At 37.9% G+C, this 14,748-nt stretch overlaps 1 protein-coding gene across 9 annotated transcripts in view; it reads right to left on the bottom strand.

The window, feature by feature from the left end:
- The window catches only part of WWOX (WW domain containing oxidoreductase), a 524,801-nt gene extending 510,811 nt beyond the window's left edge, over window positions 1–13,990 (bottom strand). For 4 of the 9 annotated variants that reach the window (XM_062618285.1, XM_062618290.1, XM_062618291.1 and 1 more), the window contains exons 1-4: window positions 13,819–13,989; window positions 10,945–11,009; window positions 9,627–9,684; window positions 8,290–8,468 (exon numbers count right to left, since the gene is read on the bottom strand). In XM_062618285.1, the coding sequence (XP_062474269.1) occupies window positions 8,290–8,468; window positions 9,627–9,684; window positions 10,945–11,009; window positions 13,819–13,925 (409 nt within the window). In that variant the 5' untranslated portion in view covers window positions 13,926–13,989. Of the gene's footprint in view, window positions 1–8,289; window positions 8,469–9,626; window positions 9,685–10,944; window positions 11,010–13,818 lie in introns of all 9 variants that reach the window. The other 5 variants (XM_062618288.1, XM_062618293.1, XM_062618292.1 and 2 more) reach the window with 2 other exon arrangements.
- Between the last annotated feature and the right edge of the window lie 758 nt (window positions 13,991–14,748).

The raw sequence follows: 14,748 nt of genomic DNA, 5'->3' as shown, positions 1-14,748 counted from the left end.
GCTGTAAAACTTGCATCTGCAAAATGATGCTTTTATTGGGTAACTTATTTTTGTCATGAGAGATTATTTTATTCTACCAGGGCAAGCCATAGACACATTGACTGTATCAAACCCAGCTGTGCTTTTCTGCCAATACACTGTGCTGCTTATAATAGTGAAACGTGTTAAATGGAGCCTAGAACTCACAAAAAAAAAAAAAAGATAAATATATATATACATCAAGGAACAACTCCTTCATGCTTTTAAAAGCCCAATAAATACAGAAGTATCTCATGAAAACAATCTCTGGGACAGCTAGGACCTGGCCAAGAAAAATAATCCAAGGTTATATACTGCTGATCTTTCTGTCTGCCTCACAATAAGCTTTGAACCCAAACCTCCATAAATAATATCCATTTCACTTCTCCACATGTGAAACACTTCCAGCATGAAAACATACAACCATGCAAAGGCTGTAAGAGTTCGTTCACCAGAAGTTATGCTGGTTTAGCAAGAACGTAAGATGCATCTCCTTAGCAAAACCCCAGTTATTTCCCCTCTCCCTGCACCGTCGAGCTACAACATAATTACATACAGAAATTCTTCTTAAAAACAACAGGCAAAAGTTTCAACTTATTAATCCCCAGGAATTCATGCATTTTTGAACACTAACTTTGATTCAGACAACAAACTCTTCACTAAATTGGGGAAAATGCTTAGATAGTAGGGAAAGACTATTCAAGAAGCATTGTCAATCTTGCTCGCCTGTGTCGCATCTCTTTTTTCTGCTCTTATAATAAGAAATGATGTAAATAGGAGACAATTATTGGAAAGCAAACATGTTAGTTTTTATTCACCACAATAAAACACACCAAAAAGAAGCTTAGACTTAAAATCTTTGAGAAAAGTTAACAGATTAATAGAATTGAGGGGAAAAAAAAAAAAAAAACAGACCAAAAGCAGGCAGATGTATTTTCTATTAAAGATTATTTTTTCCAAAACTAACTATCCAGCAAAAACAGACAGATTTCTTTGTCAAGGCTGACAAAATTCAGGGGTTATGGCATAAGAAAAATTCCAAGATCATTCAAGATTATAATACAGTGAATCTGAAACAGAGGACTATCTTGAGCACTTCTTTAAGTGCTGTCAGTCCTATAACTTTTAAATATAATTTCATCGCAAAACAGTGGAGAGAAATTAGAAAATAAGCTTCACGCTTTCAAAGAAAAATGAGCACATTTTTCAAGGAAAATTTGCCATCTAGCTCAAAAATGGAGCTGAACAATTCCTTACTGACAGATTCAGACAAACATCTGTGGGCTTCGACCACCACACTCCATGCAATCCAGTGAAAGACAATGAACATATTTAAGACAGTCAGACTAATACTATTAAAATGAGAGACCTCAATGGTATTTGTAAGGGTCTGTTTTATTCCTCCCATACGATCTGAGTTTGACTTAAATGAGACCATTCACTGGTCTAATTAGGATTCAGCAAATGTTACCTTCCCTGCGAAGGCCGATAAAGCCAGCCTCAGGAAAAATGCTATGTCGCCCACAAGTAATCTCAGTAACTTCTGGAACTAAAATGGTTCCCCATTTTCACAAAATTCTCTTTTCTGCAGGTACAAAGCAATCGATTTTTGATTTCTTGAGAAGTCAAGGTGTTCTTTTTCGCCATCCTTTTCCTATCCATCTATTGCCAATAGATTTAGGGCATAGTGGTGAAAGCTAGCCAGCACCCATTAGAGACCTTAAATGGTCTTCACAAGGAATTTAGATAATCTTTAAAAGTTTAATTTTGTTCACCTTATGGGCAGTAGCTTAAGCAGCTATTACTCAAATAGTTATTACTCAATTGGCATAAGGAATATAATAAAGGCTAACCACACCTGCTCTGAAGCTAGAGTCTGCTTTTTAATTGCAAGAAAGAGTCACAACAAAACTCATACAGGAAGTGCTCAAAAACTACTTCACATCATACAGAAAGCATAGCTTAAATCAAGAATTAAAAAATTCCGAAGCTATGCAATAATATATCCCACAATATCCCTCCATACACCCAGAATAAAACATTTTTTCACTAGCTTCTGCCAGTATGAAGTACAAAAGCACATACTCAAAGCACAGCAGTCTGGACACATATATTATACTGTTCATGTGCAAGTTTACTTATATTTTTATGCTCCTTTGAAAGAGAGAAAAAGGAAAAAAAATACAAAAAAACTAAATTATTTTTTAAAATAATAGAATGATGACAGGAAAAAAAAAAGTCTTGGGATCTTTCTGAATTAATGTAAGCACCGTACAGTTACAGAAAAGAGAGATTCCTAGTTTTCCAACAGTTTTAAGTTCTATCTCCACCCTGATATCAGATCTCTGATGATCCCAGAATTAACACAGTTAATCCCACAACTCAGATCACTAAAACATTACTGTTTTTTTCCATTAAGGAAGACAGTACTTTCTAGTAGTTTGAGAACGGCATGATTTAAGAGGGGTAGCCATTCTACATTGCTCACAGATGTAAAGTCTTCAAAAAATGTCCCACATGAGAGAGATTTCTGAATTAGGTGCAGATGATCCAGTGAAAGGAACATGATAAATTGCAGAGCTACATAATTTGTATTTATCACGAAAGCACCACCATGTGTGAACAAAATCTAATCATCTACATGTTACCATGATGATTAATACAAAGCAAACTATCAAGTTACCCATTGTCAAAATGTTACCTTGTACAGTTTCGCAATGTTCAGTTATGTTTCTGTATTTGTACAAACCCTCACCACAAGCGCCTATGACATCTGATACTAGGAATACAGCTCATTAAATATACAATGCATTTCAAAAGCTTAAAACAGAGTTTTAGCTCTCTTTCTGTGATTTCATTTACCTGATCCTCAAGTACTGGCTACATTAGTGTAAGGGGCTACAAATCAGCCATGGGCATAGTATAAATCGATTCAAAAAGAAAGAAGGAAAAAAATTAGCTGCTAACTGCATTTTAGTAATTAAGAAGAAAAAAGTAGGTTGCTCTGCATTTCCTTGCTTTGTAAAAACCCATTTTAATAAAACATGTCACCATCTGCTAAAATTTACGAATCATTTTTAGCTGTAACTTAATCAGACTCTCAGAGTTTAAAAACCTTACAGTTTAATTTACACCATTTCTTCTTACTATGTCAAGCTAGCTTTCCACACTGAAAACAATATACTAAGAGTCATCAGGAGACAAAAAAGAAAAAAAGAAAAAGCTATGAGAGGAATAAACTAGAAAATTTCTGTTCATTATTTGTAAATTAAAAGGACAGTTATTCAAAGCAACTTTCTACAATCATAAAGCAGATGTTTATGATAAATTATAAGCATGTTTTCCAACCTTCTGCATCAGTAAGACAGAAGTTTTAATACTGAAGATCTGTACAAGAAATAAAAAAATACTATAATTTCTCACATCAAAAAGTAAACAGACCAAAATCTCACTGAAGCAGTGACTTGTCCTTTAAGTACCGATTAACAGTACGTAATTTTCCACTTTCCTCCTGGCTAAGACCTCTTCATTTGTATGGCAGTAAAAGTACCAGGAAAAAAATAGAGAATTCAACCTAACCAAACATTAACCAACAATTATTTTGAAGAAATAATCTGAAACATTTCCATAATTATAAAATTACATGATTCACTCTGAAAAACCTAAACAAAAAAAGCAAAATAAAAAGCCACGTTATAGCTGAAGCTTCTGAGTTTCATTCAGTATCTGAAAAAAATTAAGCTGTTTGTTCAGGGCATCCCTTATAGAAGCTATTAACAGATTTCTTTTGACCTTCATGCAGCATAAAAATTAGAATTCCAGTTTTAGCTATGGTTTAGTTGTGATTATCAATACATTTTTGTGATAAAATCTTGGAAAAGCCTTAAAAAAAAGCCTACTTTGTGGAATCTGCCTGGCTGCACAGAACGTACACATTTTGCCCTTCCATAATGTACTGCAACACTACTTACATTTTGCTACTCATGCATAGTCTAGCAGTCACAATAGGTTAGATGCAACTGCACCAGAAGACAGAACACACTGTAGTTTCAAGGTCATATAGATGTATGAATCTTAAAAACAGATAACAATATTTATACAAGACATAGAAAAATCACATTAGCTACATATCTGTCTCCCTAATATTAAGAACAAGTAATAAATTCTTTTATAATTGTTTGACTTGAGGAGATTGCTTACACACGCAGTTGAAAATACCACATCTCTTTATAAAATTATACCTAGATGAACAGATGACATGCTTTTAAAAATTTCGAATTCTAGCCCTAACAATTAAGAACACAAACAACAAAATTACAGGAGCATTTACTAAAACCAGGAAAAGCACTAAGTCGCTTTTGTTTAGTATATTCAAAGAGCAACACAGCCCTCTAGTGGAAAAGTTAGAAAATACGACTTCATTCACCCAAGCATGCTAGGAAAGTATTTTCACTTCAACCTGACATTGAAACCTCTAAAACAGAAAAACAACGATCACACAGAATTGCACACTGTCTTCAGCTCCTCATAGTGGACTAAGTCTTTCTCACTTGAAGCGAACAAACTGACAATTTACACTATTCATGTTTAAACACAGATAGAACAATGTGTTTTTAAAACCACAGGGATTGACACAATACCACTAAACTGTGCAGTTTTGTTGCTCCTTTACTGTGAACGAGAGTTACCTCAACTTCTAATGCGATTCTCAGACTAAAATTTTGATTGAGCTTAAAAAAATAGATGAGAAAAAGATCCAAAGAACAGCTGGGCTGCATTGTCAGAAGAAAAAGCTTCCAAAAAAAAAGAAAAAAAAAAAAAAAAAAAGAAAAATGTTATGAATCATTCTTGATCTGCTATGCTCTCTTTACATTTTAAGAACAGAATAATTCATTAACCTTTTCCAAGTTGCTAACGAAAACTAATGAAGTGTTTATAAATATGGAGTTTTTTAGTATTTAACTTTCCTCACACACATGCTTTTTGCAGCAGTTTTAAAGACTGAGTTAAGAAAGTGGGTATATAATCTAAAAGATTCTTGCAGTTCATATTCCTAATCAAAAATGAAAAAAAAAAGCCACCACATGGCAGACAGTCTCCCCATTCTACAGACATGTTAAAAGACATTTATGACAATGAAGTAACAATGGAGAGGCCAGTAGGTGTGATACGACCAGAACTCTATCACTGCTGAAGTCATTCAAAGTATTGCCTCTGAAATTAAGCAAGCATCCCTATTTTTCAGAAGTTGAGATTTTTCAACTGGCAAGATACGCTGGATTCCCATAGATTCACAAATGAAGTAAATTAACATATCATTCCATCTTCGTTGATCTGGTTTGAACTTTGCTATCTTGAAGCAGTGTATATAGATGAATTGAAAAAAAAGCAAAAAACAAAACAAAGCAAAACTATGTTCATCCACCTTTCAAGGGATTCTCAGCATTTTCCAAACTTTAACTTAAGCATTTCTGCATTTTGATAGACCACAGTCTACCAACTTACACTTTGATCTTTGCCCTTCCCATCTCAAAATGAAAAATTTGTCAACAACCAAGGAAAAAAAAAAGATAAAAAAATCGATACCATAAAGTTAGTTTCAAGTATGTTATTGAAACCAATTTTGACAACTATTAAACCATTAAAGGGTTGGGTAATTATTTTTCTTACATTATTAAGCACGAATGCTCAACAAGTAATACTTTCTTTTTCAATCACATTCTACTTACTGGACAGCAATATTTCCTGGGAAATATTTACACATGATTCCTGAAGAAAGCATGTTAAGTTTTCTGAAAACACAGTAATTCTTTACCTCTCAAAATACTCAGGGAAGGAATTATTAGCTCAAAAATACAGATTGATTAAAAGGACTATCAATTACACTAAGTGGAACACCCCTAAAGTAACTGGGGAATAAGCTTCAAAACTGGTAGGACTCCACTTAAGCTAGTTAATTAGTATTTCCACAGTGTCCCAAAGAATTGTGTAGGCATACTGAAGTTCACAGGGATCTCTACGTTGCAATCCATTACATGACACGGACATCTTCAAAGCAGTTTGCCAAGAGTCACAAAGCACAGTTAAGAAAGCTAAGCCTGATACATTTTAAGGACTCAGACGACAAGAGTTCCAAGAAAACTTGAAACTCTGCCAATTAGTGGGACAAGAAGACTATTAACCGACCCCAAAGAGAGAGTATTCCCTTCACACAACACCAAGGAGTCTGAACTTTGTTCTTCTCCATCAAACATGTCAATCAGAAGTCACAACTGGCACAAGCTCAGCTCTTATTATACCCTCTGTCAGAAACCCTTTGAGCTAGGACAAAAAAGGGCATAGCATTTATCAGAAACATAAACCCTATGACTGCCTTCTCCTTAATTCACACTCCATGGCAACTAGTATCAGACACAAAGCCTGGGACTATAGGCAATAACACCTTCATCACATATTTACTACATCATCTTCATCGTTTTGGATTCCTTATGCCTTAACCTCATATACCAGCACAAGCCCAAGTTTTATTTCACTAATGCTCCCACTCTTCTTAGCATGCTTCTGACCATAAGTGATATCATGCCCTCACCTACTAACAGAAATCAAGAAAGTATATATGTGCATGTATACATATATCTGGGCATACATGTCACAAGCAAAGATTATCTGGTGCAAGGACATTGCTTTCTGACTTATGATCTATCCAGATTATAAACTAAGGGAGAAACAGGGGGAAGGTGAATCTTGACAAAAGAATTATACATCTTGGAATAATCTTTTGCCATTTATGAAACACTTTCAGCTCACTCAGCAAGTCTGAATGGCAGCTCTCTCCTGCTGAAGGCAAATCATTTGAGTCCAGGTAATTCTTATGTGTGCTGCGACTACACAGTTGCATACAAAGCAAATTGTCCTGCTGGATGCAGTGTAAAGACATCCTGTATCAATAATCTGGAACGTGCACCTTACGAGAAAACACAAATTCCTCATTGAGATAGATAAGTACAACACTTCCTGCCCTAACTGTAACACCAATCTGTAGTAGCATATCATGCAATGACAGCAGGCCGCATGCTTTTAATGCCTAAATACCAAGCCACAATAAAGCTCTAAGTTTTTTATCTGACTCCTGTGGAATAACACTCCCCAAAATAATCAAGAGAGAAAGACCAAGAGGATTTGGAGTGGCAAGTCCTGCTATTAACCCCTTTTCCAGAATGTCTCTAAGGTTTTCCTATGTCTTTATAAATGCACTTACGTCAAGATCCGGCACTAAAGAGACCCCAAATATTTTGCAAAAGGACTTGTTCAATATTGATATAATCCTATCACAAAGAAAAACCCAAAGACAAAAGGGAACACAAGAATAACAGTTACCTAAGATTTAGGTAGATCCCTTCATTTACAAAAAAAAGATCAAATCTAACACCAAACCAGTGTTTTGATATTTGTGGCTTCTCCACAAACCTAAGCCACAGAAAAAGACCTATCCTGTGCAGGTTGCTGACTAAAACTTCAAACAGCCTAGAAAATTAAGTTGGAGGAGAAATCCTGTCTTCTGAGAAGAAAGGTGGAGCCCGTAAGCACCAAAGCTTTACTATAAAACATAACAAAAGTAGCTAAGTAGAATTTCTCACCCACTGTAGAAGTAATACTATATAACAGATACCTAAACAAGTTGAGTACCTAAAAAGATACATGAACACACTGGAAGATACAACTAAGGGGGATTTCAAAAGGTCATAAACAAATGTTTTTGCTCTGAAGGACCACTAACAAAAGTTCATCAGCAAGTTGACCTGGAAATACTTTCAGCGATAAAAATTCTATGGCCTCCTTGGACAATCTCTTACCTGAGTTTACTTCCTGGCATTAAAAAGTTTTTTATGAACGCTTTATCTAAATTCCCATGCAACCATTCAAGTTTTACTCCTTGTCCTACACATCGAGGCCGTAAAAAGAAAAAGAAACTTCCTGTCCCTTTCGCAGGCATCCTCTATATATTTAGGTAATGTAAAATGCCTCCATCAATACTTGTGGAGATAAGAATCAATCATTTCAGAACCTGATGTCTTCCCTGCAGCTCACCTCGAAGCTCCAAATTCTCCACACTTTCTTAAAAAGCAGTACACAAACCTGAACATAGTTTTCTAACTATATGTTTCATATGGAAATGATGCAAACCAAGTTTGAATACCAAAAGTACATGGCTAAACAAAGTAGCCTGAAAGATAAAGATGGCTATATTTACCTTATGTAATCTTAACCTACCTATTCCTGAATTTGCTCCCGTGATTACAACCACTTTGCCACTCAGATCACGGCCCTGGAGTATTTCCATTGCAGTGCTGTTTCCATCATATTTTTGTCTAGTAGTAGGTTTTACTGGATTGTCTTCAACTGTAAAGGCCAGTCTTGGGTCAAGGTAGGTAGTCCGTTTGTTTATGTGGCTGCAAAAGAACATAGAAATTCAACTGCTTGGGCCCTTCTGTACTCTGCACTGAGATTTTAAATGTATTTCAACCACTGTTCAGTACAATCCCAGTGGATTTCTTAAATTCCCAAAAATCCTTTTGTTAAAATGATCCCAGTTGTTTTCTTTATCATCAAACATTCTCGCAGTTATAACAGTGCCCATTAATGATTGTATTCACATACTTCACGACGCTGTTCTGAACTTCATATGAACCCATGATACAGAAAGCAAAATTTTGTCAAGGGAAAAATCTCATTATATTGGGAAAGATCATGTTCTCTTAGGAGCTCTGTAAAAGGGGCCTACACTACTCCCTTGAAAAGATATACCAATGAGAAATGTAGCTTAGTACTTCTTCCTCAAGCAACCAAAACCAAATAGCTTCACATCAGCTTAGCAAATGGCACAATTTAGGTCAGGCTCACCTTTCTAAAACAGAGTTTTTGTTTTTCTTTAGACAATTATCAGAAAAAGCCACTAAGCCACAACTTTCAGCCCTTAATTATAGTACAGAGAGGCTACGCTTACTATTTTAGCCTGTGAATATTCTTCATTCTGCCAAGCCAGTTTAAGATAACTACCCCATTTTGACCCTACCATTGAAAAGACACAGAAGGAAACATTCCCAGAATTCTTTCTTCTTCTGTGACCGTTCCTTTCCAAACACCTTTGCTATCTCAATCCCTGTCTTCCTTTCCGTGGTTCACATTGCAAGTGAGTCAGAGTTGCAGCAATTTTTTTTTATCTTGTATTTTAAAGCACTACCACAATGTTAATAATCAGCCATGAAGTTCTAGATATGTTTTTAAAGTTAGCACAGAGTTTATCCATAAAGGTATACAAACAAAATAAGCCCACATAAACAGTGACTGGCTCACATTTTGAGATGTGGATACCCAAGTCACTTCACTCCAGCCCCCACATTAGTAATTCTATGCACATGAGAGAATTCATAAAAATACAAATGAGTGTTTAGACACTGCTACAACTGTAATTTCTGCATATGGATTATGAAATTATATTTGTTAATTTATTTGTCTTTCCAGCTGATAGTCAGTGATAACTCAAAAAAGGCTACCCAACACGAAACAGTTGTGCTACTTGTCCATGTTCTACATTTTGACATACTTACTCTACAAAATAGACTTGTCCATTTTCATCAGTTTCCTGCTCCCATCCATATGGCAGACCTAGGAAGCATAAAATACTAACTTCATTAAAAGTATATTCAGATTTGAAGTGATTTCTCAGACAGATGTGGCAAAATTCTGCATTATTTCTGTAGGTAATGCAACTACCTGCTGCACTTGAATATTGCCACTTGAAAGAAGGATTGCTTCCCTAATCATGCACAATTGCTCTCTAATAAAAGTACAACATACAGGAGGTCTGGTAAAACTGTAATAAATAGAATATGAAGTATAGAGATAATCTAAAAATTATTTATAAAGATTATTCCATGTTACAGCACAAACCAGCAAAATGTAAGCTTGCTTCCTACTACATACACATGTCTATACTGCATACAGTTTAGCTATCCCTAAAAGCAAATTGCAAAAACACTGAACTAAGTGTAGAAAAAGTTATGTGTAACATATACTAGTAGTTGGAAGATCAGAACTCTCAAGGGGGTATGGGATATGTTAAATCAAACCTAAATGATTCTATGATGCTATGAAGTTGGAAGGACAGATAAAAGAAAAAATTGACAAATCTTTACAAAATAAATTCTTATATAAAAAACCCCACAGAAGTACTTAACAAATAGCATTCCCAGTATTTCTAATCCTGACTGAAAAGTATTCATTTGCAATTCAGTTGGCTCAAAATCTACTGAAAACATTCCAGTTATAGTCACATTACCAATGCCAAAAGAAGTATGGCTTTCCAACAGTACAGTACACCTACGTAAGCCATATAAATGTTTCTGGGAAGATCTAATTTAAGGCACTGATCCAAGGTCCTTAAGAAGTCATTTACCTTTGGAAGTGTCCTGCAACACTGTCTGTCTTATGATTTGGCACAAGCTTTCAGGTAAATTAGGGAAAATAAACAAAATTAAACTGATGTGACTTTCTTCTGTGCCAGGAATATTCTTTGATTTATATAATCCAACTATAAATATTACCTCATGGACAGCAGGAAATCAGAATGGAATCAGAGAATCCCAGCCTCATATAATCAATGCTCTACAGTAAAACAATCCTGGAATTAGTATTTTGGCTTTATGGAGCAATACAAGAAAGCCATAAAACTGCAAAATGATCACTCTACACAGACATTATCACATAGGTAAAACCTCACTGAAGTAATTTTGCTGTATTTTACAAGCTCAGTTTGCCTAGGTGATTAGTGTCAACTAGAAGATCAAAATGAGATCTACTTCCCGCACAAACTCCAACTGATGTTTGTAACATAATTTCAGTTTGTTACAAAACCTTAACACAAACCTCCTGCAACACGTTTCCTCTTCCCAGACTTAGGGTGTTCCCATTGTGTCTTTTCTTCCAGATGGCTGTAGGAAAACGAAAGTTTAAGATATTAAAAAATTGCCTAATAATTCTTCTGATGTAATACAAAGGTTTTATTTTCATACAGTGAAGAGTAACTATTTTTTTTTTTTAATATTTGACTTGTCTGCCACAAAAAAAAAAAAAAAGAAACATGACAATCTCTCATTTAAGAAAGGTCAAAACTGCAGTTAGAAGTCATCAGGCTTCCATACTGCCACAGTTCTGAAAATAACTAACAAGAGAGCATAGGAGTCTATAAAAATTCAAATAGCCATCTGACTTCCAATGTAAGTTTTGTTGCTTGATAAGAAAGAATCCCAAAAGTCATTCAAGAATAGCATCAACAAAGAATAACATCAACAGACTCAGAAAATTTCTCAAACAGATGCTGATCCTTGGCAGGAAAAAGGAAGAAAAAAGCAAAAAGAAAATTTATCAGAAATTAGTAGAAATATCAGAAATTTTTCAAATCACAAAAGCACCTTTTTATGACTTTTGTCAAATAATACTGAATTCTAAGCTATGAGGTAAATAAGTCTGGATTTCTACATGAACAACTGCAGCTTTAGACAAACAAGTTTATCCAAAGGCCTTGACTATTTATTTAAAATGAGCAATAATATCTCTTATAATTCTGAGATTATATTCACTTACATCACTCTAAGAGAATTAATACATTCTATCAAAAGGTTTTCTGCACTACAGGCTAATAAGTGATGTATACATAAACAAGGTCTTAAAATAATAAAGTGCTGAAATCAGGTTGGATATTATCTTTTATTAAATATTTTAAAATAATAACCAAAAATCAGGGATTACTTAAGAAAGTGTCCAAAATAACAGCCGCCTAAGTATGAAATACAAGCTGGCATTATTGAATAACTATAGATATAGTACCAACAATTTGCACAAAACATAAGCAAATTTTCTTTCTTATTATAACCACATAGTTAGCCCACAATGACAGTACACTGTATTACAAGAATCAGCTGATGGGCTGAGGTCAAATAAGTACATATGTGTGACCTGCAGTGGCACCTGAACTTCAGGACACTCATATGCTAAAGACTCAAGATCCTAAGTTACTCCTGTCTGATGAGAGATACTAAACTACCATAGCTTGACAAATGCACTCCCAGCCACTTTCAGTACTTGACTGTGGGCACACTTCACTTGAAGACCTCAAAAAGTCTTAAGCCAAAGTAACCATATTCCAGCTAGGTTTAAAGTTCATATTGTTGATAAGGATTTAAAAAAAGTCTTCAGAATATGCAGAGGTATCAAAGATATAGAGCTCATTTTAAAGGTAGCAGCAGCATAACACCTCTTTGTGTCAAGTATTTTTTAAACACATTGGGCAAGATTGTCAGGCAGTAAAGACATATTAACACCATGTCATTAAATTGAATAAGTTTCATAACAGTTAAAAAGCAGGCCTATTGAACTAATTGCTTCTGTAAAAATTACTCTTGGTAGCATTATTGTTTTGTAGGTTTGTTACTTTCAACAAGTGATTGTTTTCTGAAAGAGCTTTTGAAGTCAAGCAAATATAGAGAAGTTTGACCTGAGGAAAATGAAACTCTAGAGAGTATTTGCAGTGCTTACAAAGTTCAGGCTAAAACATTCTGTCCAGTGCTTGTAAAGCAGAACTTGGGAGGAAGATGCCAACCCACCACAGGTGAGAATGCACTACACTTTTCCCCCTTTTTGTGGGATGGAATAAATCCTGCAAATTGAAAGAGACTGAAACAGATTTCGAGAGCAGCATGGCTATGGAAACCACAAGAGAGAAGAATATACATATATATTCCACTAATTTAGTCAGCCCTATGGCCCGTCCCTTTCTGTTACCACTGGAAACGCAGTCATTTTCAGAATGGCACCAGCAGATGGCGCTAAATACAAATTTTTATCTCTTGTCAAAGGTGTGGTATACTGAAGAGCTGCAGGGGAGCATATATAGGTTTTAGCTTTCACCATACCTGTCTCTCCTCTATTCCTACAAGGAGGAAAAACTCAGCAAGCTACACTATTGAGCAAGTCTCAACCACCCATATGTATAAAGAATCACCAATCAGGGACTGCAGTGATAGGACGAGGAATTTAAACAGGGGAAGTTCACATAGATAACAAAGAAATTCTTCACTGGGTGGTGAGGCACTGGAACTGGTTGCCCAAGGAAGTTGTGAATGCCCCATTCCTGGCAGTGTTCAAGGCCAGGTTGGACGTCTTGGGCAGCATGGTCTAGTGTGAGGCGTCCCCGCCCGTGGCAGGGAGTTGGAAATAGATGATCTTAAGGTCCCTTTCAACCGAAACCACTCTATGATTACCCACGGAACCACTTAGCGAAGCGCAACAGCAGCAGCCATGTGACAGCTCGCTGAACCCAGGAGAGGCCAGAGCCGCTTCAGCAGCGCTCCCAACACGAGGATGGGGATGCTGTGGCTCTGTCCGGCGGCGGTAAGCACGGAACACACCTGCCTGTCCGCTCCCCTCAGCTCCTCCGGCGGGCACCCGTGGGGCTCGGCCCGGGAGGACGGCGCTGGGAGAGCCCAGCCCACACTCAGCTCTCCCCGGAGCCAGGAGTGACCGCCGTATGCGGAAACCGAGTCACACGGAGACCGGTCCTGCCACCCAGCCCTGGCCCTGCCTCAGCCCCAGCTCGCCGCGGTGGTACTGTGCGGAAAATGACGGCTCCTGCCCCTCCGGCCCCCACGCTGAGGGGGCAGCTGCGGCGGATGCACGGATGCTGCTCCAGGGGGAAGGCGCGGGCGGTCAGGGGGCTGAGGCCGGCTCGCCCCGCTCCCTTACTTGGCGTAATAGACCCAACCGTCGCGGGTGGTGCGCTCCTCCCAGCCCGGCGGCAGCTCCTCCTCGCTGTCGGTGTCCTCCAACCCCGCGTACTTCAGCGCCGCCATTGGGACGGGTACCCCGCGCAGAGCCACACCGTCCCGCGGCCTTGTGCCGTCCCGCCCCTTCCGGTCGGTCCAGCCAATGGTGCAGCGCGGTGGCCCCGGGGCACGATGGGAAGTGTAGTCCCTAAGGGGGCCTGAGGCCGTGGTCTCGGGCTAGGGTAGCCGCGGGTTTTACCTGTATCTCTGAGGTTTTAACCTCTAACGAGCGCAGGGCTGCGTTGACATCGTCACGAGTGGCACAAGAATCTCAGGTTTTGGGGCATTACGTGTTCCCAGCCTCTGTGAACACCATGAGGCCCAGAAAGTGATGAGAAATGAACTGTTCTTTAAGCAATTAGTTGTCACCTCCTGGTCTCTGGGATGAGATTCTCCTCCATAGGCATGTCAGACAGAGCTCCTCCTTGTTTACTTTGCCGGCTGAGGAAAGACATGACTAGAGAGAGGTACCTCACAGCGGTGGGAGGCTGCAGGCTGCCTCACCTGCCCCTGGCAGAACCTGTGTCATCTGGACACATAAACACGACCAAATACAAAGACTGAGGTGTCCCAGGTCAGTAAGCTGCAGTAACCTGTACTAACTCCTGTGCTGGCTGCTGAAGCCCGGTCAGCCCACTGTGCAACTGTGACAGACGAAGCACCTCGTGTGTTACCATTACTCATCTGACAAGGCATACACCGGACCTACCTTAGTGCTTTTGGTACCGTACCTGTTTGCTAAACATACTCGTATTTATTTATATCACCAAACCCGATGTCGGCATTTGTGATAGATAGCATCTTCCCATCGTAGTGCTTTTGCAGGTGTTCTAAGCTGTGCTGGATAAAG

This window comes from Pezoporus occidentalis, unplaced genomic scaffold, assembly GCF_034315485.1.
Source record: "Pezoporus occidentalis ecotype Australia unplaced genomic scaffold, CSIRO_AGI_Poc_V1 ctg20, whole genome shotgun sequence".
Classification (NCBI taxonomy): domain Eukaryota; kingdom Metazoa; phylum Chordata; class Aves; order Psittaciformes; family Psittacidae; genus Pezoporus; species Pezoporus occidentalis.
Note: the sequence above shows the minus strand (reverse complement) of the source record. Positions and strands in the feature narration are given on the sequence as shown.